At 35.0% G+C, this 27,959-nt stretch overlaps 1 protein-coding gene across 4 annotated transcripts in view; it reads right to left on the bottom strand.

Moving 5' to 3' along the window:
- Positions 1-27,959, bottom strand: part of PIEZO2 (piezo type mechanosensitive ion channel component 2) — a 234,520-nt gene that overhangs the window by 75,532 nt on the left and 131,029 nt on the right. For all 4 annotated transcript variants that reach the window (XM_088130643.1, XM_088130640.1, XM_088130642.1 and 1 more), the window contains exons 4-7: positions 27,680-27,722; positions 12,286-12,448; positions 5,176-5,383; positions 4,139-4,352 (exon numbers count right to left, since the gene is read on the bottom strand). In XM_088130643.1, coding sequence (XP_087986769.1) covers positions 4,139-4,352; positions 5,176-5,383; positions 12,286-12,448; positions 27,680-27,722 — 628 coding nt within the window. The remainder of the gene's footprint in view (positions 1-4,138; positions 4,353-5,175; positions 5,384-12,285; positions 12,449-27,679; positions 27,723-27,959) is intronic.

Below are 27,959 nucleotides of genomic sequence, written 5' to 3'. Positions count from 1 at the left end.
AACTTTTCTAGTATTTATTTAATAATTTCTGGCAACAATCCAGTGCCCCCAATCTTCTGCAATCCATTGATATTTCTGCCAATTTTGGCCCACTCATTCTAATCTCATCTTCCCAGAAACATATACCTTGATTTAATGGACTTTGTCCATTATTTTAAGGGGAGATGTTGATTCAAATTTTATTCACTGCATCTATTAAATTGACTGTATATATTAATCATGTAATGCTGTTAAATTAGAGTAATTAATCCATAGTAAATTGTAGAAGGCAAGGCAGGGTGGCAGTATCTAGTTGACTTCGGCTGATCTCAAAAAAGCTATGGGGTGACAGACTCATTCTTCAATGGGAGAACACCAATAAAGAGCTGAAACTTAGATAGGAAGTTTTTAAAAATCCCAGAAGGCAATGATAAATCATTTCCAAACAATTTCAACATGACTCCAATGTCACTAATAGTTGTATCTGACTTGGACACTTCAAGCTGCAGAAGAAAAAGAGTACTACCCTACAAATCTAATTACACTGTGTTTTTAGAACAAAACTTATTTACACACAATGAAATAGAGGAATGTGAAGCAGAAATTTATTTATTTACTGCATAAATAAATGCAGTAAGCAACAAATAAATTACATACCTTTACAAGTCTTGTACATTTATATAATTTGAGTAACAAGATATCACATTCTAGTTAAATCTCATCTTGGTGGACTAACCTTCTCTTTTATCTTGACAGAATGTTCTCTTAATACTGCAAGCAATATCCAGGGATGTCCAGAGAAGTAAGATACTTTTTGGAGGCTCACCAGAACATCTATCTGATGCGGGGGGGGGGGCTTGGGTGAGGGCTTTATTTTCTCGGACAATATTGTTCTGGAAATCGGCTGAATGATTGGTTTGCAGAAGGAATTCCTTAGGGATCTGATTATTTATGGTTGCTTCTGGCTTCTATGCATGCTTAGTTTTGCCAACCATATGGTTTATATCCAAAACTTTAAGATGAGTAAGAGTTTTGTTTTTTTAAAAAAGAAACATATTTTATTTACAGTAAGGGCTGATATTTTAAAGTGATATACTTGATGTTCTAGCTTGTTTTCAGTTTCATGTTTCCAATCTCTAGAGGCAAAGAAGATCAAACCAGAAGTCATGCCAGTTGTTTTGTGGGAGATTGTGAGGACAATAAAACTGCAACCTCTAGCCTGCCCAACTGAGATCCAGATCTAGAGCTAGTTAACAGAAGAGAAGAAAGGATTTAGATAGATGGTCAGTTCCAGCTGACATAGCATTACATGGCATTTAAACAAGAGGACTGGAGAGAGCCAAACTTCACCCCTATTTCCTGATCTAACTGAGTAAGCTTTAACAAACCTATTGTGTTCTTCAGTTTCTAAAGGTGATTTTTTTTAGTACCCTTCTCTGATACATTTGTTTGCCCCAATGCGTTACTCTCTTTAATTGGTATTATGGATTAAGACAACAATTGGCTTGGCATTGGCTCAAATTGCAAGAGAAGATACAGTATATGATTCTCTGGAATTAGGTTCTACTGATTCTTCTCCAGGGCTGGCTAAGGGAGTGGTGCTTTCCTTCCTTAGATGTTAGTTTTCCATCTTGGTGGAAATGGCACAAACACAGAAAAAAGCAATTCTATTTTCATAAAGATTAAAGAAGAGTGGGCTTATAAAAACAAATTGCTCTGAGTTCAGTTTTTAGACCTGATATTTTATATTTTTGTAATGCAAAATTAATAGATGGGGCCAGAGAAAAATTAAGTTAGTAAAGTGGTTTCTGCTACCAACAGAAAGGACGATTACTGTATTTTCAGCTATTTGCCTCAGCTGTTTAGGGGTGATGGTCCATGCATCCCAGATGAGAGCTACAATAGTGCATAAGGGAGTATCTTATTGCTTAGTGAAGAAAGGTAAACTACGCACAGGCATATCCTTCTCTTGTGGCAGGAGAAGGGGCAGCAAATTAAATTGATAATTCTCCATTCATTAAGGTAAATGAAAACTCTTCAGATGTTTCTTCTAGAGAAGAAGGAAGGCTAGAGAGAATGGAAACTCTATTTGCAATTTCTATGCTTCATCTCTGCAAAGCTGCAAGGTCTAGGTCTGTACCCAAATCATAGGGACAGGCATTCTTTGATACATTACTTTGAAACCCTCAGGAAATAAAATGGAAGGAACAGCCTTTGGCCCTCAACCTAAGGAATTTCCATAAAAATGTATAGAAGGAAGAATGTTCCTCTACCTTGAAGGTAACAGGGCTCCTGTAGAGTGTGGGGCGAACTGATTTATGCTAGGACTATTCCTTATTAAAGACTTGTTACAGCTAAATGTATTCTTCCTGAAATCTCAAAACGAGTATCTTATCCTTTTTCACTGAAATATATAAACCGGAGAATCTATATATTGCATTTATAGATGGATGGATCTTGGCAAATCACTCTGAACTTTGTTTTTTTATTAAAGTTACAAAAGGACATCACACAAAGAAATTCCTCAGGAAAAAACATAATGCTTATAAGATTTAATATGTATTTATATTGTGTGTGTGTGTGTGTGTGTGTGTAAATAAATAAAACCAGGACAACAATAATCTGCTGTGAATGAACTTCATTTTTCTAGAAAAATTGAATTCAATATAGAATATATAATTTTTACCACAATTTCTAGGTGCTGGTGGGTGCCTAATCATAATTATTTTGTTTTGTTATTTAAACATTGTTGAAATACCTCTTGTCTCATATACACACATACACTTGAACTAGATACAAGATGGCCTAGCAATATTATTATTGCTCCAAACTACTGATTTATTCTAAATTTAGTGTTTAGACTAATAAACTGCATTATGATTTCTATAAAAAATAAATAAATAAATAAATAAATAAATAAATAAATAGGAGATATATATATATATATATATCCTATTTCAAAGGATTTTAAAACACTTCCTGAAAGAGCAGAAAATTAGGAATAACGAATATTTGTTTCTTCCTACCATCACTGCGAATTCCACATGTTTAAAATATATTTTTTTGCTCTTTAAAATAATGAAGTAAAAATGACTGTTTAACAACGATCTCCTTAAAAATCCTCTTTTATCTTTTTTTTTTCACTCTGGCCTGGCCTGTAGATGGCAGAAGAAAGCTTGCATTTTCACATGCATTCATTCACAGAGGAAGGCAGGTAGCATTGCTATACAGAATATAACAACACTAATTATTCAAAACTTTTGTCAGGTAGCTATAAACATGTGAAGCCAAGAGCCAGGAATAATTATGATATGCCCACATGACATTTCTCTGTGACACCAGTTTCTGTTGGAGGCTCAACCACTCTTGTTCCATCCCAAACAAAACTATCCTTGTCCCGCCCCAAACAAAACAGTAACAGGTTTTTTTCTCTCCAAGTAACAGATGAACTACTGTAACAGTAACAGATGTATTTTTTTTCAAGCCCAATATTAAAAGATTTAGACAATCTGAAGAGAAACCACAATTTCTTTTTCTAAAACAAATCTATATATAATAATACATTTACAAGATTGATTCCTATATAAAAAAATCAAGCAAATTTGCTCATTGGAGTAAACAAAAATGTCATCCATCTAAATATAACTAATTTCACATGCATTATTTTCTCTGGACCTTACTGTGAAATAGAGATCTTGCATTCCAATAGATATCTTCAACTTCCTAGTCTTTAACTCTACATTTGAAATTCACTGTATTGTTTTACTCTGTGAACAACCATTTTTTTTGTATCCTAAATTTTCATTTTTTAAAAGCTGTTGTCAAATTGCCCCCAAAATTGCCATCCTTTCACTTATAGAATGAATCAACCCCATATCAATCCTACAGAAGTCCCATAAGTTCTGCAGCCAATACAAATAATATCTTTCAAACCTATTATTTTGCCATTCCAACCTTCTTCAATTTTTTCTTAAATAACATACCTCTTTGGTCCCCAAATCAATTTGTATCTTATAATATTTTTATTCTACACCACGACATGTATTTTACATTTCTCTGAATATATCCCATCTTTATTGTCTATCATCTGCTGTAGAACCCAGCAGTTCTATTTTGTCATAACCTCATTTATTTAAAAAATGCTGATAAAACTTCTTACCTGGCATAAAAGTCACCAGGTGGAATGATTTCCTGGAAAAACTGCAATTGGTACAGATAAAGTCCAATTAAATGGCCTCCACTGAATATTGCCATTAACACACAAAGGCAGCTGAAGATCAGAGGATCAAATGCTCGACAACAGGACCACCATGTGCACAAGCCCAAGAATAAAAAGAAATATACAGCTGAAGTCAAGGAAGGCAACATCATTCCTATAAAAAACAAATGGAAGGTAAATGTTATGTACTCATTATCTATGGACTAAGCATGATGTTTAAAAGTATTGCATCAGAAATTATTAATCATGATAGCATTTTAATATACTGTATTGCACAGAGTTCATGGACCAACCTGAGTGGCTCTCAGCACATAAAATATTATCAAAATATACTTTGAGAAAAAAAAATGAATCAGGAAATGTGTATTTCAAAAGAGAGCATGTTCTAGAATACATATTTAGATGCAAAAATGTGTTGTCAATTTTTTAAAAAAATGTAATATATCAATATGTAACTGAAAGTGATACATTTATATATGTATGCATTCAATAGACTAGAAATAAATTTATTCATCTAATGTGCTAATTTGCATGATTAGTTACAACACAATGTACAAAGTTTCTAAGTAATACAGCCCAAGTATAATCTACCTGTTGCCGGGGAACAGAGATGGAAAGGTGCTATTGTAAATTTGTAATCTCTCCAAAGGCAGTATGTTAGATACAATGTGAAAAAAATATTGAGCAAGCAAATTATTTGGACCAGTCTAACACAGATATTCTTTTGTTCTTATGATAATGCAATTTCCTGTTGTACACCTTGCCATTTGTAGGCTGGATGCCTGAGGTGGGCTAGTTTTCATAATACATTTCAGGGAATAATAACCATATGCAAAAGCAATGAAATTTGACGTAAATCAGGTCGCTATATATTTATTTATGAAAGAGCCAACTCTAGTGTTCTAAAAGTACTAAAGACAATCACAACTTTTAACCTGTTGGATTTTTGTGGAAGTTAGCAAAGGAAGGGAGCCCACCTGTTATACCAAGTAAAATTGTAACAACACCTTTCCCAGCTGTAGTTATAAGATTGCCAATAATCTCCTTCACTTTGGAGGCTATTGAGGCAATTCTGCGCAGTATTTTTAATTTTGTGGTTTCTTCAAATTCTTCTCCTCCACATTCTGCATCATCCAGACCTTCACATATTAATGCATCTTCTGCCTCTATTCTCTCAATTTCATTCTACAAATAATAGAAAATTACAAAAAAAATATAGTGAATCTTCTTAACACAAATCATCAAAAACTACTGAGATGGATTATGAATCCAATGACAAGTATTTCCCACATTAATTCCAGCTACTCTCTCTTTCTCTGTGGATAAACACTTTGTTCTTGCTTTTCCTTCTCCCACCTGTTGTCTAAACAATTACTGCACATGTATGTCTCCCGATTCTGCCCTGTGATGATATATTTCCATAATCTTGGTTATCTGTTCATATGTCGTTCCAGTAACTGTAAACACTTCCTATCTTGTTTTCCATCCATGATATTCTCTTCTGTCTAATCATCTCAATTCAATAACTTTCCATATAAAATCCTCTTTATTGTTATTCCCATTGCTTATCGGCATTGCTCACTCACAAGAGATGGGAGTGAAGTGTATCAATATAAAAAGGGCTGTCCGCACAGCCTTTTATTGTTGCTGCCCCTGTGGACTGGAACATGGGTTACTTTCATTGGAGCAACTGGTGGATTTCCAGCTGTTCTTCCTCCTCCTCCCAGTGGGAACACCAAGCACAACCACTGTCCTGAAAGTGTGGCAGGGTGGGGCTCAGAGTTTTAGCATTCTATTCCCCAACATCTTTTTGCAGGTGGCTGATTTCAGTGCTACCAGGATTGATACATCTCACACTGTTGCTACCCCTTCTGTAGCACTCACCTGTTTCCCTTCCCCTTCCCCCTTCTCTCCTTTATGAAGCACTTTTCTTTCAAAACTATTCCCCTTTAAGCTCTTGTTCCTCTTGTAAAGAGGGGAAGCACACACACACACAGACACAGAAACCCTTTTTAACAGAACTTTGCCTGTTTATTTAGGAGTGATAAATTATTCGAGGCAATCCCTGGCCCTTTATCCATCATCCCACTTATGCTCTAGAAGGTCACCTGTAACATTTTCCAGTTTTGTTTTTTTGTTTTTTGACAGCTCACAGTCTGCTCTCTGCCCCTGAAGCTCTGTTCTTCCTGACCTTGGTTGCTTCACTAGAGGAAACACTGGGAGCTTTCTAGCTGAGGTGTCTGGTTTCTCTGGCAGCTATAGCACAAATCATCATGGACCTACAGATCCCACTGGCTGAATGGGAGGAAGAGGTCCCACAGCTGATATACCTGGCCAAGTGGAGCCCAGTTAATTGCTGATCCAGTATATCTACATGGGAAGTCTTCTGCTGCAGAAAGGACTACTGTCAGCCCATTTACAGCCTGACTCAGATGGAGACTACATTGTGAAGTCATCAAGAAACAATGGGGCATCTTTGTACCATGTCAAGCAGGACACATGGGTGAGTCCTTTGTATTGCAATTCTCCACATTAGCTCAAAACTAAAATAGGAGGTGTATTTTTGGTTCTAGATATCTGAATCAAGAGATTTCAAGAGAAGAACCCTACATTACATTTAATACATGGCCTGCAGTTAAGTCTTCTCCTTTCTCTTACTCAATAAAACAGAGGAAGGAAATACAATCTGGATGAGGACCCTAGCATGGATGGCAGCAGACTATGAACTCTTTGCCTTTCAATATTGGTTCTTATTTTTAACTTTCCACAACTTCTTACGTTCTTCTGACTTGTTGCTGCCACAAGCAATAAATCCTTAATTAAGGGTCACCTTAATGTCAGACTTCGTAGAAGAAACAGCTATACAGCACATGCTATCCTGAACTATGTAGAAATAAAAAGGAGGGCAAAAGTAAGAAAATTATTAGTTATTATTATTAATTCCAGCACTGGCTAAGAATGCACATGCATTATTACATCAAGTCATACATTCAAACAAATAGTAACTATCAACATTTGACAATTCATCATCTGAGTTTGAATTCTTTTTCACTGTACATTATGATACAGAATATTATATTGAGCAGCGTACTTGCAGAGTTGCATATATTTGTACTTACTTGCCAAAATCTAAAAGATTTATAACTACTTCTCAATGTTCATGCCGTATAACACATAACAAACAAGTTAGGGAAGTTTCAAAAATACTGACATTGAGCACTCTTAAGAAATGACTATTTGAAAAGAAATCTCACTGAGCAATTTGGGTCATGGAAAAGGTTTTGTTTTGTTTTGTTGTTACTCATAAAAATGCTTATTATATAGTTAAACATCTTTGTGGAAATTTACTCAATCATATAAACATCTCAGGGGACATAGTATTTGCTGAGTAATAACAATGCAGAACTGAGGCATATGATAACTATCTAATTTCTAACTATACACGTCTACTCAGAAGTCCAAAAGGGTTTCAGGCTGCCATAACTTTAAGACTGCAACTTTAATGCAATAGGGTTTTTAAAGGCTCATTTAGGTTAAGTCTGAAAGCCCATCACTCAACATCATTTTCTTAAAACTGTCAAATTCAGATAAAGTCCAGGCAGGAAGCATGACTGCTACCACAGCAGCTGTGACTGCTACTGCTATGTTTAGAGCCAGAACGTCCATTAGTTACATTTAAGTATGATTTATTAACATCCAGCTTTTAAATATTTCCTCTGTGAGATACACACACACATGCACGTGCACGCACACACACACGCACCATTGTGCTAAAATAACATGGTAGATCTCATTGTCACATATACCACAGTGTCCACAGTCAGAATTAAAATCCATTCTTGCAATATGCAAAGTATTACAAATTGTACAGCATAAACATATCCTAAAATAATGGTTGGGACTTGTAAAAGGAGGAGCCTTGCTGTTATCATAGTGTATTTTAATTAGTCAACCAAGTGATTGCTGTTATTGCTTAAATGTATTACAAATTTTAATAATGATATCTAGCGTGTCATACTTACTATATTAAAGTCACAATATTGGTAAGCTTATATACAACATCTTGCAAGACAAATCATCTGCTTTGAAAAATCTATGTGAGTTTCTTTCCAGGAGGAATCTGTGAACTGAATCTTTAAAGATTAGCCCTGATTTATAATAATTTGCTTTAGGTTCTAGGTATTTTTATTTTTTTAAAAATCATACGTAATTAAATGATTTTTAAAAAATCATACGTAACTTAACAATAATTAATTCATTATATAAACTTACTATCTACCTAGTAATAATGCACAAAGTTTGTAAATGCAGCTCTGTAAAACTGACAGGTTCTTTCAGTGAAAATTTAGTAAATTTACGTGTTTTTTTCCCATAAATGAAAGCCAGTGTGATGTTAGACTAGGGCCATACAAATGCACCCTTAGCCTTGAGAGTTTGTTGGGTGATTTTGGATCACTCAGTCTCTCTTAGTCCAACCTCTTTCAAAGGATTATTGTTGTGAGGAAAACTTGGAGGAGAGATTGCTATGTAAATCACCTTGAACTGTTATAGAAAGCTGATATATAAAGCTAATAAATAAATACATTAAACAATAGTTAACTATATTCCTGGACAGAATTCTACAGTGCAGCAATGACTGACATTCAGACACCACAATGATATACTGTGATGACATTTTCCAACACTTTAACCGCTCTGGGGAGCTACATTAATTCCTTATGTATCTAGAAAGTTAACTGAAAATCTTCGAAAAGCAGTATGTTATACAGCTACTTATTAACCAGGAATTTAAGCTGTGTGTCTAAAGTTGGGAAGTTGGAAGACTCCTCCTCCCATGTGAGCTTTGAACAAGAGCACATTATTTTTCAGTAATATGCTCCCTCCCTAAGGAATAACCCACCCCCAGAGATATGGATGGCTGCTGATGTTTAGGAAGGCAGCCGTAATGGAGCTCTTCAGCAGAACTTTTAATGGCTAATTTTATGTTTTTCAGGGATTTTATGTTAATGTTGCTTTTTGGAACTTTGCATTTGCATTGCCTTTAGATTATGGATGTTGTGTATATACTTGTAAACCACTGAAAGTCCGGTATATTGCTAATAAATAACCAAATGCAAATAATGTCATTCATTGTTCAGCATTTCTTTTTAACATTCAGAATTGCCAGTTGTTGATGTTGTTGTTTTTTATAGAATTATATGGGCATTGCCCTTAGGGTGCATGAATAAAGAGAAATGACTGTCAGCTTCTTCCTGAAAGAGGATCTTTGTCTCTGCAAATATCTCCCAGAGGAGCCTGACACAAGTGCTGAAGTGTTTCACCTCCCTTCACACTGTGTTCTGAAATAATAGGGAATGAAAGTGAATATGATGTTCCTGAAACAGCCTAAAGGCACTTTTATACTATACTTACATCCAGCTCTGCTTGCAAATTCCCACCTGCCTTCCCAAATTTAGCAGCAGTGTTGTAAATCACAAATGAAGGAAGAGTCTCCCAAACAGTACTGCATTAGCAGCCTTTAATGCATGTTCATTTCAGAACCCAAAATCAATTAAGGCCAACCATAGGATGCAGGGCATATATCAATGCCAAACCAAAATGCAATATTTATCAGTTCCACATCCTTACCGAGTGGAACAGCTTCTGAAGGGCAAACTGAAACAAAACACTATTTTGTAATTATTAACAAGCTTTTTAAAAAATAAGGAAATTCCATTATAGAAATATTTCAGCATTTGACTTGATGAGTGGGTTTTTTCCTACAAGGCTATATTTACCATTTCTAAGACACCTGCACTAGTCAGATGATTGAATAGTTTGTGCGCTCAGAAAGAACATTGTCTATGCATGTTCATCATTTTCTCTGTAACACACAGCAGAAGCAAACAGATGAAAGAATGAAGGCTTTATTCCCTGTACATATATTACTTGATTCTTTTTATTGCTATTTAACTTCATCACTTAGGCAATTTGCATTCCAATGGGAATAGGGATTGGGGTGATGAGGCACTTTAAAGTGTAGTATGAGTACGTTGAAAAAGACACCGAAGATCTCTCTGCCCATGCTTTGCCCATGAAATTTGCTCCTCACCTATTTATCCCTTGTTGGGGGCCTTGGAATCTGAAGCATGAAATAGCCCTTGACAGGACAAGCAAATAAACACATCAGGGAAAGAAGGATAAGCTCTGCCTTTGAGTCTACAAGAAGTCTAGATAATTTACATTCTGACCAGAGTTTGTGCTAAAGCAAACTCGGCTTTGTTCAGGCAGCATGTGCAAGGAATAAGCTTGAGAAAGTCGCAATTTATGGAACAAAATGACACAATGAAAGAAAAGGACAAAAACTTTTAAGATCATCTTGTTTCAGAAACCACTTAGAAATATTTGAAGCTGCCTTATTATTCTGAGTTGAGACCACTGCCTGTTCTGTGACTGATAGAAAGGGAATGTGGAGATCATAGGGATTGAATCTGAGGCTCTCCGTATGAAAACCATGTCCTCTACTCCAGAGCTATTGCTCCTTTCTAAAAGTACCACAAGTGATATGAGGGAAGATACTAAAATCTTATGGTAAGTTCTTTGGAAGATTGGAGAAAGCTCCAAAATCATGTCGGAGTAGTTTAATTTATTCCACAACTGATATAAATTTGGGAAATGTATCCATAAATTGTAAGCAATAGCTCAACAATTGACAACACATCTTCATTTGACACAAAAATGGCCACCTGCACTTTAATTCTCTGATTGAAGCTGTAAAGTTAAACCTCTCTTGTTTTGTTCACGTTTTACACCTTTTGAAACGTGTCGTACTTCATGGAGCTTGAAATCTGGGCATATCTCCAGCAGATTTCACCTGATTTTGATTGTCTAAAAACAGACTGCAGATGAGCTGGATAAAAATGTGAGGCAATGAATTGGACAGGCACCTAGGATCATGCAGAATTTTTAAACATTATAATTCAATGCTAATTAAAAACAGACCCATGGCTCATTCTTGGACTGACTTCTCTGTCCACAATTTCTCTATTCCCTCAGAGAAATAGATCCCTCAGATATAACTAATTTTGTTCTGGATGGAGTTATGCTTTATTTGTGATTATGCAGGTAACATTATGGTTGAAAATGTATATATTCTTACTGAATGGGCTATCAAACAATTTGGGAGCAACATACCATGATAAAGAGTATGTGACTGCTACACAACAAAAGGGATATTTTTCTAGGAAGCCTTGCCAAGATCTGAATCCTTTCTTTTTCATTCCATAGACATACAGCTTACATAAATCAAGGAACCATTGCCTACTGCAGCTTTCCAATCTGTGTAAATGTGAGAAACATAGCTGTGCAATTATTGCACATAATAGTTTCTATACCTTATTGTTATATTGAAGTGACTTTTATACAGATTTTTTAATTGAAGAAACATTAATATCTTTCTGTTTGCTAATTGTTACCTTTCTGACAATAAAAGTAGAATAAGCCATTTTAAACTGAATGTGTGCCAGATTACTGGATTGGTATTTATAATAATTCTGGATGTCCATGTGAATAATAGAACGTATATATAGGAAATGTTAATGTTTTATAGCTTTTCCATGCATTTCTTCACAGAAACAATCACATGGTTTCCTGATTTCTAGCCTGGTGCCTTAACTTCTAGACCAAATTGGCCTATATAATATGGTTTACATACTTGCATTAGATGTCATGATTGACATAAATTACATAATCACATCATTTGCATAATAATATGTCACCTGCATTGTGATTTTTAACATCTGTGACTCCTGTGTAACAGACTCCTATGGTTTACATTTTTAATAAAAGGATGGTAGGATGTCCTCATTTAAAGGTATTTCCCTTGATCAATGCTACAGAGATACCAAAAAATGAAAGCCATTTGCATCAAGTATTCCCACACTTATGGGAAAGTGCACAATTGGAGTTGGAATAGTTCAGTCAGTGTAAAATTAAAAATAAAGCATTTCCCCTTCATCTGGAAAAGTAAATAGTAATGCCCATCCATAGCATCATGCACACTAGGAAAAAATAATTTAAAAATTAAAAGAGTAAGTATACACACATACCATGTCTTCATTTTCAAACTCTGCATTGTACTCTCCTGCATTCTCTTGTACTGGCTTTTGAACAATGTTTCTGCACACAAGCCATGTGGTCAGGCTAGCAATGAACATGACAATATCAGGAACAAAAATTCGGATCCCATTGCCAGCATCTGTCCCTTTGACACTGTATGAAATTGAAGGAAAGAAAGTCAGTTCTTATTTAAGTATTCAAACTAGTTTGACAACAACTGAAGGAAACACTTTTTAAAAAACATTTTGATTTTGCATCTGTATCTTGGATTTCATTTCTTTTATTAAAGACCACAGATATGGCCTAAGACTGGACTTCTGGGTGAGGGAATGGTAGACTAGGACATCTCCAAAGGAGTGGAGATGAGACTGTGGTGAAGACTGACAGACCCAGTCCAACAGAGACTCTCCAGATAAGGAGAGATGAGAGATTGCCCACCTGTACTCTGGATGGCTGCTCCTCATGAGGAGACTGAGGAAAGTAGTCAACTTGTGAGTTTGAACACCAGGAGATGAGGGAACAACATCAAGCTTATAGCCACAGCAGAGCCTATATGAACACTTGGTACATCGAACCTCACCTTCTCAAACACTTTTGGAATATAATTATTTTAAAGCTAACAGAGATCTTCTGAACATCAGGTTGGAAAAAATCTACCTGGTAAGTGATCCTTTGTTCCAGAATAAAGAATGAGTTAAATAGCAATTTAAAGAATTTAAAAGAATTTAAGCTTCATGGCAAAAAGCTCGACAAGAATTTAACTTAAGGAAGTTTTAAACAGACTAAGGGACTAGTGAAATTTGAAATATTATGACTTTTGCCATAATGCTTTTGAAATAATTAAAAAAATAAAATAATACCTTTGTGGGAACCTAGATTGTTCAGTCTTTCAGGGTAGAGATTGGTGGATCTCACAAAACAAAGAAACAAAGGAAATTTGAGACAAACCTCGTGATTATAGAAACATGAAACACCAGAGGGGACTAAAGAAAAAAGAGAAAGAGAAAAGCATGTCTTTTACTTTTGTATTTGAGTAAAAGTAGTGAAACTTACAGAAATGATAGATAAAGATCCTTTGAGACATTCCAAAGGATTTTCAAGGAATTGGGAAGGAAATTTATGGCTACAATAACAGCATCAATATCTGCCTATGTGAATGTATCATTTAAAAAAGATCTTAAAGAAGAAATAAAAGATGTGATGGACAATAGCTTGGAGGAATCTATGGGATGACAGAATGAAGAGGTAAACCAAATCACAGTCTATGTGGAAACTTTGGAAAACAAAATAGAAGTTGTGGAATATAAGACAGGGAAGAAAAATAGAGAAGAAACACAAATACCAAGCCAAGAAATGAAAAATGACGTAGGCAATGGCCTTTTATTGGATTTACAAAAGTGTGCTGTTAAAGTCTTAAAAAAATTACTGTGATGGGAGAAAGAAGACTTGGATGGAGATCAGTTCCTATGACAACAATGTTGAATTAAGGATCAAGCATGTTAGAATATTGCACAAAAGAAAAGAATATAAAATTGACTTGTTTGGTCAGGGATAAAATAAGAAACATTCTTACAAAATACCGGAAACCCTTTATGGACTTTTTGCTAACACTGGATAGAACTGTTATTTATTTTTGGATTTGTTGATAGATAAGGGTTGGGATATGGGAAAAAGTGATCTATGTAATTTAATTTTAAAGTGGGTGGAGAGGTATTAAGCTTGCTTGTATCTGCTGTAAAGAAGATTGGAAATCATTTCTTTAAATATCCTTTCTTTCTTTTTTTCTTTCTTTTTCTTTATTCTTTTCTGCACTTCTATTCTGTTTTCTATCTTTTCTTCTTCTTTCCGATTTTAGTTTGTATTATCTTTTACTGATGTTAAAATCTTTAATAAAAAGTATCGCGCGCGCAAAAAAAAAAAAAAGATATGGCTGAAGACTTATTTTTTTGCCCTTCCTCTTGAGTCACAATTAGCATATCTTAAATGTCACTGATCAGGATATGGATATGCAATACGTCTATATTTCTAAGCTTCCTGAATGCCTCTTGCTGGGCTTGTGGCCTGATCCAACAGAGCTTTTACAGTATTATGATCTTTTGATGCCAGCACCTAATTGTTGTAATTTGTGCTTCACTTGATGGTATGTATGAAAAGCCTAATTTTCAAGTCTAATCTACACTTTCCAGTACATGTCTGCAGTCATCTGCACTTCTCCCTGATTCATTTGTTTTCAACTATGCTATTTATCCTTCTCAAGGAATGTAAGATAACCCACTCTCCCTACAACATTCCTTGTTAATTATCTGGAGAGGAAAACAACTTCTTCCTAGCAAATAAATATAGTATATTCCTGATATTTCAATATAGAAAGCTTTATCAGCTGAAGTAATATGCAGAGAAATATCACTATAATATAAAATGCATAACATAAAAACTACTTGGCACAGACTTTAGCAAACATAAAATTTCCAAGTCTCTTGAAGAATATGTAAAGCCTTAATAATCACATATGTATTTGGAAACCAAATACACATCTTATTTTTTCTGGCAATTACACTCTACAGGAGAAAAAGCAGTTTGGCAAAGTGTTCACCAACATATCAACAACACATTTGCCAAATATTTGCTTTCCAAATAGCATTATGAAGAATGCTGCTATTTAACAACTTGAATGCACATGCCAAAGTTGGCAGGCTCATTACTGACATAAAGCATGCAACATTTATGGGTCAATGCTGCAAATGAAAACCAAACTTGGGCCAAATATAAATCTAGACACTCCCCTCCATGCTATTTCTTACGCCTCATTTGTTTCCTATACAAGCCAAATTACGTGTTCAGAGCACTGCCCAGAAATAAAAAATATGTGGACCTCATGCTGAGCATTGATTGCCCTACAAGCACAATCCAAGAAGACTTAGTATCAATCCTATTTTCAGTGGACCATCTCTAGCTGTGTGCATAGTTCTGTGCTTATTTAGTTTTAATATGCCAGTACTGTAGTATGGCTGAAGTAATAAAAAGAAAAATGCAACATTGAAAACAAACACGGTTGGAAAACATTTGTGTAAGATCATCAGCTCAGGAAAAGAGAAGGCAGTCAGAAGATATGAGAATGGCAAAGGTAGATGATTAAATAATTTATAATTATAGTAAACCTAACTATTGGATTACTTGATATTATGGTGAATATTTGGGGAAATCTCATACAGTATGAGAAACGCTGCTGTTTTCTTTTTCCATTTCTTCTTTTCTCTGCAAAAAGCAGTGCTTCTTATATGAGATTTGGAAACAGATACTGAAGCAGAACTACTGATGGAAATGTCTTGAAACATTTTCAAGACAAAGGGGGCAAAAATGACAAAGGTTAAAATTATAAAGGAACATACCACTATTACTATTCCTTAACAAGAACTTAGGTTTCTGTATGAAAGGGGGAGCAAACACGGCCAAGTCACAGAGGAGAACATTTAAAGGGGCAACCATTTCGGCTAAAATGGCTCCTGCCAATCTGATGCCATCCAGACATGTTAGAGTACAACTCCTATCATTCTCAGCCAACATGGCTAATGTGCATATTAGAAAGAATTTAAAGGGGGCAAAAAATTTTTGCCTTCATATATGCAAATTAAAGTCCAAGGCTTGCATGCAGTGCACCATATGCTAAATCAGATTATGACAGATTAGATATTCCCAAATTTATGATGTATTATAAAACTGCACAGCTGAGAAATATTATGGATATAGGAGAAAACCTAAATCATAGTTTTCCATGGAATTTCATGGCAATTTTTAGAAAGGATTAAAAGCGTAGCTTTCTGTGCTGATTATATTTTAAAAAATGGTTCTACTTCTAAACATTTTTGAAGATAATTTTGCAAACTTGGGAACTTGGCATCCTCATCCACTTTTACTGGTAGACCATTTTTTTTTCTTTTTGTAATGAAATATTTGGAAGGTATGAAAGGACAAAGGACAATTGAATTAAAATGAGGGATATACACCATAACTATTGCAGTTCCCCTGGAGCAAATAAAATAGAATGTTCAGACTGTCATAGAATGACAATAGAATGTCAATCCTATCTGATTCAATTCTGTACAAATTAGTTTCTTTTTTTCCCTCCCAATATAATATCCAAGCTATTAAAGCCAACTTATTAAATTTGGAACATTAATTCATGTTATCAGTAAGCCAACAAAAGGTTAACATCTAAACTACATGCTATTTCATTAGGGTATAAAATCTTGCCTTTAGATGAATTAAAATCTGGGAAAATGACTTACATGCTTATTGAGTAAAAGGATTAGAATAAGTTTGAAATTTCTATATTCTCATCCTCTGCTGAAATTAGAGAAAATTATATCAAAATAATTTACAGATGGTGCATCACTCTGGTGAAACAGACAGGCAGGAAGGAATAACTGCAATAAGAAAGTCACATATTTTCATCTGTGGTGAATATGTCCAAGGATTCATAACCTCTAGAATTTAGTGTTTATAGAAATGGGCAAAGAAAGCTATTAGGAAATCAAAAGGGACCCACAATTAGGTCTGTTGGGCATATTCACTGAAGATAACTATTAAATAAAACCTAAAAACTGATGATTTATATGCTGATGATGGCAAAAATTGTAGTATCTTGGAGGAACTGTTTTATTCTCAAGTGAGTGGTATAATAAAGTTTGGAATACAGAGACAGCAGAAAAAAAAAAACTTTAAAACAGGATAATTCAAACCATATTCCTTTTTTGAGACATGGCAAGATTTTATATTTTTCATCAATCAAATAAAATATGGTAAGTAACTGCTTGCTTGTTATACTTGGGTATGGCAAGATATGTGTTACTTATAAAAATGTTTAGAGTTGGTAAATTATGATTGAGATTAAAAACATTTAAATAGATCTTGGAATATGAAACAGACCTTTTTTGTATAATGCAAAATCATGTTATGTTGTCTTTTAGATATTTTTTTAAAAAGAAAGAAGGAATAATTAAAGAAGTGGTTAGTTGATCTATAAATATAATTATCAGCTTTCTCTCAGGTATAAGTTCTCAAAAGGGAAGAAGGAGCACAGGAACTTGCACCTGCAGAGCATACTGTGCAAGGCTACCAATTTCTGCTATTGCAGACGGGGTCAGCAGTTCTTAAAGTGAAGCACTAAGAACTGGAACCAGGTGGCTTTGATCTCCTCCTTTTGTGGACATCAAACAGCCATCTTGAGAAAAACAGCCAAGGGGCCATCTTTTCAGGTGCTGGAGTGCATCATCTACACACAGCAGCACTTTGATCCACCAGGCATGATCAGCTGTATTGTTACTGCTACTCTTCTTTTATGGGAAAGGAGAGTGGCCATTCATAACAATACATGTCTGCAGAACAAACACATACTTGCTGCAAGAGATTTTTGAAGATATACTGCCTGGGAGAAAAAGGACATTACTTCCTCTATTTCTGGCATTTGGCAGAAAAATATAATTCCATATTTTCACTTTTATTAAATATAAGTGAAAATGTGGAAGCCTTTTAACTCAGCCATTTAGTAATAAGACCTTATATCAGTGTTGTCCAAATGAGTGGACTTCAACTCCCAGAATTCCCCAGCTAGCCACGCACACTGCCTTATATGATGCTGGGGCTAGACTGGAATTAGGAAGCAACTGGCACAGCACACAACCTACTTTCTTTTGAACATTCTCATTAATAAAATACTTGGAGAGAGCGGTTTAGAGAAAATCATAGATGGATGAATTTATTGTAAATCAGTTCCAGTGTTTCTATACTAACTGGATTTTTAATCTGCAAAAAGTGTATTTTAATACATTGTTTTTGCACAAAATGTGTTTTTCTAAATGTATACTAAGTGCATTTTTAAACTGTTTTGAGCCAAGAACTGCATCAAACCACTTACAAAGTGTAGCAAATAAATTCTGATCTGTACATTCATCAGAGAGGTGGAAATAAGGTCAGTTTGTATAGGAATTCACAAGACTGTTTTTAATTCATTCGATTATTTTGCTGGCTTCCAAATATCTGACAGAAACCTCAACACTCCAGAGAAATTAAGCCCAAACAGGGATATGCTGTAAGCAATATTTTCTAGAGAGGTAAATATAGGAATCTATCAGCATACAATTAATGTAAATGGAATGAGGTTCAGAGATAATTGACTGAGATAATATTGTTGAGGCACAAATGTAATATAAATTATTGCAAGAATATCACACCACATATGTATAATAATAATGGTGCCCCATTTATATTTATCAGAAGCCTTGGGTATATTGTGTAATAATCTCAATATACTAATATATGTAATCACTGTTTATTGTTTACGCTCTGTTGTCTCTTTATGATTTATTAACTAAGGTTTTTAGAGTTTTTTAATTCCACCCCAATCTGATGATTCTGGGTAGTGTACAAGACAGTAAAAATATCAATTAATATTAAGAAAAAACAACAAACCCCTTCACAAGTAGGATGCCACAAACCATTCAGCTAAGGCTGAATTAATTTACGTTTCGTTTTTAAATGGCAGCAAACAAACATTTTAACCATCTTCAGCAGAGCACAAAAAAATCCCCAATCCCAAATTGTAATGATACAAATATAGAATATCTATCTTTATGTTTTAATTCTTATATTAAATCCCAAACTCTAAACTGTTTCCTTTATCCTAACAAATTAAACTGTAAATCAAAAAATATCATGGGGTAAAAACCACAGCTGCTGTCCTTGCCTAAAAGCCCAAACAGGGATATGCTGTAAGCAATATTTTCTAGAGAGGTAAATATATGAGAAGGCATTATATCTTCCTTGCAATTCAGATGCATGATGATATAGAAAATAAAAGGCAACTGTATGTTCCTGTCACTTTCTAGAGTGAAAAAAAAAAGTGTTTTTAACCAATGTTTTTATCAATCCCAATTAAGAAACAATCAAGGTAAAGGTTCATTGCGCTTTAATGAGAGAATCTATTTTCTCAATCCAAACTTCTTAACATGAGTTGCAACTGAGAAAATAGATTGTTCTTACACATATAGTTACATGGTGCTTCTAATGGTGTTGAGCTGCTTCTGTGCTTCATTCATTCTTTGTACAAAAATCATAGTAATTCTGCAAAGGTACAGAGAGAGGAAGTATTTGTAAGCAGAGCACCATATTCTGCTTTGCTGAAACTGATTTCTTTTTTTGTCTTGAACATGTTTTATATGGGCTTTGATGAACTTCCTGTTTATATTCCTATAATCCCACTTGCTATACACATTTTCCCATGCAGAAATTCTTTCTGGTTGCTTCTGAATACATTCTGTCTCAACAGTTGCTTCACATGTCCTTTTTAATTATCCTACTATCTCTATTAGTAAAGTCTCATGACTCATCTGGATATAAACTTTCCAGCTTATCACAACATCAGCTTTAAACAAGGGAAAGTTGAATTCAAATGCAGAGGCTATGAGGCTCAACAAACTTAAAAAGGAAGACTTGTTGAAGTCATCAAAATAGGAAGAGATTCTTTTATTACCCACACTTCATTCAGAATATGACACCATGTGCCCCTGGTGATCTCCATTTGCTTAACTTGCCAGCAAGAGCATCTGAGCCCAGTATTATATTATGCTTCAGCCATAAGTATTTTACTTTAGACGGATATAATATGCTTTCAATATTTAGGCATTCAGGAGTCCTGGTGAGATAATAATTTTAAATCTACAAATAATTAATGGGTATATTATGTATAAATGTAACATTAGACGCACAGCTAATTGATACCGCAGATGTTTCAGAAAAGTATACATTCACGGGGGTTAGCAGAAAAAAGCATGTATACAGGACATCTGGATTCTGAAGCATTAATCTATATAGAATGTTTTAGAAGTCTTGATCATTAGGAGCTCATTAAAGAGCTCATAAAAATGTCATTAATCTCAAGAATGTGTCTTTCAGAGATCTGATTAATAAGATGTATTAAGAGGAAGATTAAAGTAACAACATCAGCAACAACAGCAAGTAATCTACTTTTAAAGAAAACACTCATATATAGGATGATGATGATGATGATGATGATGATGATGATGATGATGATGATGATGATGATTTATATAAAGTGACTCTGGGTGGCTAACAATAAAAACATCAATTACAATAACAGAATGCAATAAAGAAAACACATCAGAAAACAAAATAAAAATGGGTATAAAGCAGTCAGCAACAAATTGATTCAGCTATTGGGCTCAACTCCCTTCTGACGCCCATGCCTCACAAAAGGACACTACAAAAGACTAGCAGAGTTGGAGCTAATCTGATCTTGGGAGGAATAATGTTCAAAGAGCAGGCACTGCTATAGAAAAGAAATACTTCCTGGGTCCCTCCAGATGATACCCTTTAATCAATAGGACCCAGACCAATCTGATAGGGAGGGTAGAGACAAAGAGAAGCAATCCCTGGAATAGCCTGGCCCCATGCCATGAAGGGCTTTATAGGTGACAACCAGTACCCTGGATTGTACCCAGAAACCTATTAGGAACCAGTTCAGCACACAAAAGGGTAACATGGCTGTACTGAGACATGCCCATAACTGTTTACACAGCCACATTCTAGACCAACTACAACTTCTGGATTTTTTTTTACATATATTTACATTTTATTAAAAGTTTTAAAAAGAAGATAAAAACTAACAAAAAAACTAATATAAAGTAAAGAAAGAGAAGAAAAGAGAAAGGCAAAAGAAAGCCAAAGTACAAAAAGAAATGATGAAAAGAAATATAAAGAAGCTTTTGATTTTCTTTGCAGCAAATACAAGTATGATTACAAAATTATCTCTTATTCTATGGTTACAAAAAGAAAAGCTCACTTTTTTCTATTATTCTATTTTTATTTTTCTAAAATCATCAAAACCACAAATAATCAGTTCATTTTTTTCTGTTTCAGGCAAAAAGTCTATAAGGGGTTTCCAGTCAGCAATAAATGTAGATATTGTCTTTTCTACTCCCCCAATTAGATGCACTCTATTGTTTAACAATAAACAAAAAGCATTCCCATGAAGGTCTGGTTTCTTTAACTAGCAACTTTAGGCCAAAGCACTTTCAGGAAGGAAGGAAGCAAGCAAGCAAGCTGTCCCCTTTATCTGTTTTAAAACTTTCTTAAATCTTATCTTTGTTAAGCTTTTTGCAAAAAGGTTTGAATCTTTAAATCCTTAAAGTCTCTTTTTATTTTTGTAATCCTGAAAGGTTTAACTCACCGCAAGGAATGTTTATGTTTGCCACAAAGGAAATCTCTCTATATCAGTAGATTAATTATTTTCTAAAGTGGTTAAGAAATTAGAATGGCAGGGTTTATTGTCCATATAGGCTACACAGCACTTGTGAGCAATGATGGAATCCCGGGACTCCCAGCAGCTTGACTCCTGAGTCGACTGCAAAAACTTCCATTTCTGCAGTTAACTCATGAGGAGCCACCGTCCAGAGTGCAAGTGGGTTATCTATGATCTCTCTTTGATCCAGAGAGATTTGCAGGCCAGCATCCACCTTCCAGGCGGCATACTCAGCCACGGTGTCTCTCTGCTCCTTCGGAGATACCAGCCTGGCATAATTCCCCACTGGAAGCTGCAACTTCTGGATGTTCTTCAAGGGCAGTCCCATATAGAATGCATTTCAGTAATCCACTTGGGAGGTAACTAAAGTATGAGTGACCATGTACAGGGTCCCCTGATCAAAGAAAAGGTGCGACTGGTATACAACATGAACTTGTGCAAAAAATCCTCTGGCCATGGCTAAACTCTGCTTCTCAAAGGGTGGAAATTAGAATGATTTTCTGATTTTGTCCCCTTGTACACTCTTTTAATGTAAAGGAGAAAAGGCTTGCCTCTTTTGTGATGGATTGATTGCTTTGGACAAGACTTATCAGTCAAAAACCAACTCTCACACGCATTTCCCACTGTAATTCAAGAACTGATATATGGTCTTAATATTTAGAGAAGCAGCACAATCCAAATTTTATTCCAATGAGACTGATAAATTGAAATAAGTAATTCCTCTAAGCATTTGGCTTAATTTCAGAAAGAGAAAGCCATAGAAGCATCTCCAAATTTACTGATCTTTGTTCTATTCAATTTCTAATGATCCCTGGCCATAATTTATTACTTGTACCTATATTTATTTTGCTTATATTTAGGCATTTTAGTTCTCAGAAGAATGTTCAATAACTGCAGGACACATTTATAAGTGTTCAAAGGTTCTCACTGGCTTTAAATTAGTTTCTGGGCACAATTCTTACAATGAAGGCTTCCCTCCTCAGTGTTCTGTACAACAATAGTTGCCACTCTGCTGTTGTACTTCTGTGGAAGTGCCACAAACTAATTCATCTTAATATATTTCAGATGCTATGAAAAGTGAGTTTTGTTCAACTGTTAATAAATCATGGATGAGTCCTAGGTTTATTGTTATATTTCTTCATTTCTTGTTATTATTTTAAAGCTTAATTTGTAATAATAGAAACCTGTGTATCGAAAGTCCCTTTCTGAAGATATTTGAATCTCCCAAACTTACTTTATGTGTGATAGATATTTCTGTAAGAACTATATTAATCACAAGGCAGATAAGCATGTGTATTTTCTTATAAAGGTATAATTCCTTTAAAGTATGAACGACACAACTAGTTTTCACAAGTTATATGAGATTGAGGCAAGCATAAACTGATATAGTTAAGGTTAATGAACATATACATCTTGCCCAGGACTACTAACTATCATATAATATCAGAAATATTATATTCTCGTATCAGGGGGAAAAGGCTAATAAAGAACCTCTGCTTCTGCAAAAATTATGTGTTTTAGGCCCAAATTACCACCCCTTAATCTTTTATTTGATGTATTCATCTCCACTAGGAGATATCTGGATGATTTTCTTACAGCGTGATAATATTCTGTATTTTGCAAAGTTACAATGTAAACAGTGAGCATCAATCCAGTCCTTAGAGGAATGTAGCAACACATTTTCTGCACTGTAAATGTTGGCTAAGAAACTATCACAGTCTTTACATTTCTATTAACATTTCCATTTTGAAAGAAATGTTCAGCACAATATAACAGAGTTTAAAAATTTAGTAACAAACAATATCAATTCACAGGAAAAACTACAATTGTTGACTTCTAAAAATAGACATGTAATTGTGGATATTAATACTTTGTACCAATTTACTGACAATCAAGTCTTCAGGTTTTTGAGTCATTGCAGGCAGGAGCAGTCACAGGGGGGTGGGGGATGTGTCAAAAAGTCAAGATGGTAGTCACAACCACCCAGTTGAACCCCTGTCCCTTTGTATGTGTAAAAGGAATGGGGTTTCAATTACCTAATATGGATTGCCTAACATACAAAATCAGATCTAGAGGGAGGGCATGCTCCAGATCCCTTTGATTCAATAATGTCATCTTGTTGGACCCAAGAGTTGTGACTTCTCTATTGCAGCACCTGCCCTGTGGAACAGCATTTCTCGAGAGATCCAGATGGGCCCAATTCTGTTAGCCTTTGGTAAGGCATTAAAGACCTGGGTGTTCTCCCAGGCATTTGGGTCAGGAGGTTAGGTGAGCTCTGATAGTTAATGCTACTTTTTAAGAAATAAATTGGAATTATTGTTTTGAACTCAGAGGTTGTGGTTTGGATTGTTGTTTTAACCTTGTATGCCACCCAGAGTCATTGTCATGAGATGGGCAGCCATATCAATCATTTAAATAAATAAATAAATAAATTTACAAGAACTCTAAAATAAGGAGTTGGAATATCCTATATCAGTGAATCAATCACAAAGATTCTTTAATAATAGAAATAATAATAATAAAAATAAAAATGATAGAAATAATAATAATAATAATAATAATAATAATAATAATAATGGAAATAATAATAGAAATAAAGTGCACAATAAATGTAATGTGCTTGAATCATCCCGAAACCATCCCCCCCCCCGGTCTGTGGAAAAATTGTCTTCCACAAAACCGGTCCCTGGTGTTAAAAGGGTTGGGGACCGCTGTTCTAAAGGACTACTTATTAATTTCATTAGGTGGGAAGTATATAATAGATGAGGAGATATTTCCTCTAATAATAAGGCCTTGTTTTATTAATATTCCATTTTGGTTTGACATTTGTAAGATCCTTTGCATGGTGATACAAAAATCATTACAGTTTAAGAATGTTAATATACTTTTGAACTATATACCTAAAATGTTTAAAAAATTAATTACATATCAAAAATTATATACCATATCCCTGTATCAATAACTGGATTTATCAAATACAGGGGACAGTAAAGATTCCTCTTCAGCATTGGAAAGACAGTTACCCCAATTTTACAATCTTGCATTACATATATACAGGTAGTCCTCGGGTTACGACAGCATTTGGGACCAGGATTGCTGTCGCTAAGTGATGTGGTCATAAAGCATGATGTCATGTGACTGCATCATTTAGTGACAACAATCCCAGCAGTCCCAGTTGCCACTGTAATCCCAAGATGCATGGGTCATAAAGGGGGAAGAGTGGGAGTCCCAGGTAAGAAGCATGGGAGTGCCATGGGGAGTACTGCAGGGTGTGGGGGGGCCCTGGGAGGCCTGATGCAGGCCACGTGTAAGCACAGGGAGGCCAGGGAAGGAAGCTGCAGCTTGGTATGAGTGCAGGGAGGCCGGGGGGAGGCCGGGGGGAGGCTGGGGGTCAGCATGAGTGCAGGGAGGCTGGGTCAAGCAGGCCAACAGCTTGGCATGAATGCAGGGAGACTGAGGAAAGGAGACCATGGCCTGATATGAGCGCAAGGAGGCTGAGATAAACAGGGCATGGTGCCGCACGAGTGCAGGGAGGCTGGGAGGGACTTTCCAGAGCAACTTGCGACCTTCCCTGCCGGATTCTCTGTTGACTTTGCTTGTGGGAAGCCAGCAGGGAAAGTTGCAAATGGTGATCATGGGACTGTGGGACACTGCAACCATTGTAAGTGTGAGCTAGTTGCCAAACACCCAAATTGTGGTCACGTGTCCATGGGGTTGGTGTGATGGCTGGAACTTCGAAGATTGGTCATAAGTACCAATGATTCAGCACTGGTGCAACTTTGGTCACTGAACAAGTAGTTGGTAAGAGAGGACTACCTGTATGTTTGGTTTCTGTTTACAAGCTGGTTCTTTATTAATATAATATAAGGACCAATTAATATTATTTCATGTGATCAATGTTTGATAATTTGTTGGCTGAATTCTCTGTAATATTTTTTCATTTGTTTATCCTTATGTTTTGTCCTCTTTTATCTTCTTTCTCTCTCTCTCTCTCTCTCTTCTGTTTTGTATATTAAAGGAAGAGCAATGAACATGGAGTTGTGCTCTTTCTCCCCATATCCCTACTTCTAATAATCACCAATTATTTCTTTCCCATCATTACATCACCTAATTTAAGCAATCATGTAGTGCCATTATATCATTATTTTATATGCCCTCCTGGGGAAATAAAGAAAGAAATCTAACAGGGAAAGATGAAGGACTTTATTAAAAGCTTCTTATATGTCAAGTACAGTTTCTTCTGGATACAATGGCCAGCAGGTACTATCTACTGGATCACATTCCCTTCTCCCCATGTTATTTTATAATTACATGTAATTCAAGGGTGTTTCATAAATCCAAGATTTAGATTATATAAGCTCCTTATGAATCAGGCTGAAATATCTTCAGACTTGATCTAGACCTTAATGTTGCATAAAGCATTACTGTTACATTGCTTTATTCAGTGTTTATGTTATTTCAGGAACAGCTTTCTATATCATATCCCATGCTATCAAGCTATTTCCAGATATCTAAACACATATACTAGCAAAGATTAATCCTTGGTGCTCTTGCTACAAAGGCTTCCTTTTAAAAAAAGAAATCCAGAATATACATATTAAATTAAATTAAATGTGTCAGTACTTAGGGAATAATGCTATTTATAGGAGCAGGAACAGGAGTAAATCAGTGGAGGGTAGCAATAGCAAATACAGCAAGAAGTAAAAGTCTCAGAGGACCAACCAACTTTGAGAGCAAATTTAGAGGCTTATAATAAAATTCCCTTCCCCTGTTGCTATTTTTTAAAACATTCACAAAAAGGTCTGAATTATTGAATTCTGGATATGAATGAGTTCTCCTTTGCAAGATAATATATTCTGGCTCTCCGTAAGCAGCTTGGACTATCATGCAAGTCTGCTGAAATGGAAAGTAATTCATTCCTACAGTAAGCTTTTTTTTTTTTTTGCAGACCACAGCCTTTTCAAAATATACTGTCATGATATACACAACCCTTTAATCAATACACATCCCACTACTGTAGGTGAACAAATTCCACAGCACAAGGTAACACATATTTGAGTTTACCTACTTCTTTTTAAGAATTTATTTGTTTTATCTATTTGACTTTTGCCTGCATTTTGAAGAAAAAAGCTCTAGTTTCAACACATTCGCATTCTGCTATTTCTGTTCTGCCATGCCATTTACTTGACCATATCAGTCTTAATTTTGCATTTTGAATTTGCACTGATCCTTAAAGGTCAAATCCTAGCAACACTCCCTAGGTTTACAATATTTACAGAATTGTTTTCATGGTAATTAAGAAAGAAAGAGTTGGGTCATCTAAATAAAGCACATACAAGTGTAAATATCACTTTTCAAAGGATAGCATGATACAATCAGGACATTTAGTGACAGATGTAAGTGGCTAAAGAAAATCAAATTAATCTTAAGGTGCTCAAAATGAAGTAAAAGATACATTAAAGCTGAAATGTTAACATGCTTAGTTGCAAGTAAGACTCATTACACAAAGTGGGATTTACTTCTAATAAAGCTGCATAAAATAGAGCTCTATTTTATTTTGTAAAAATTCTTCTGAGAATACTTCCTTTTGTTTTACTAATAATATTAAAATCCAGCATTTGGTCTCTATCCTCACATTATTTCTAGGCCATAGATATTTCTTAAGTTAGAGATACTTGTCCCCAATTACATAATGATAAACTGTAATCACTCCTCTAGGATTATAAGAAAATAATTTCTACTATTTATAGTTCCTTGATTTGCCCTTGGAGATGTTTTCAAATATATACGTGGCTTACAAAATTGTATCCTTTACATTATGCTAGTAATCCTATATCTGTCCTAGTATTATAGAGCTTTCTGGGAAAAATTCAAGGTACTGCTTTTAATGCAACAATATTAACTAAATTTGAGCTATGGTTGAGCTATGTCATTTTTAAAATTTAAATTTATTCAACTTACATGTCAATATTATTTGAATAGCAAAATATATAATATGGCATTAAAAATCAATCTGAGTTGTGAAATTAAGTTTCCTTCTTAGGAAGACATATACACAAGGTTCTCACCTTTCAAATCCAATCTGCCTTAGTGCTTTTTCCCATGTCAAACCTGCAGAAAAAGAGACACATTAAGTTTCTTTTAGATTGTTTTTATTTTTCAATGAAGTCAAGAGAACGACTGACTGCAGAAGGACATAGTTGTCAATGGTTTTCATATGCTTAATTGAAATAAAGGCTTAATATGGATAAAAAAATAACTGGAATTGAAAAACACAAACCAGAATTTGAAACTGAATTACGTACAAATGATGAACATGTAATAGAAAAAATTTTTCAGCTTCCGTTA

Source organism: Python bivittatus, unplaced genomic scaffold (assembly GCF_059951505.1).
Source record: "Python bivittatus isolate LINGU-HERP-01145 unplaced genomic scaffold, Pbiv_v1 ctg000840_np1212, whole genome shotgun sequence".
NCBI lineage: Eukaryota > Metazoa > Chordata > Lepidosauria > Squamata > Pythonidae > Python > Python bivittatus.
This window is presented reverse-complemented; position numbering and strand designations above follow the sequence as displayed.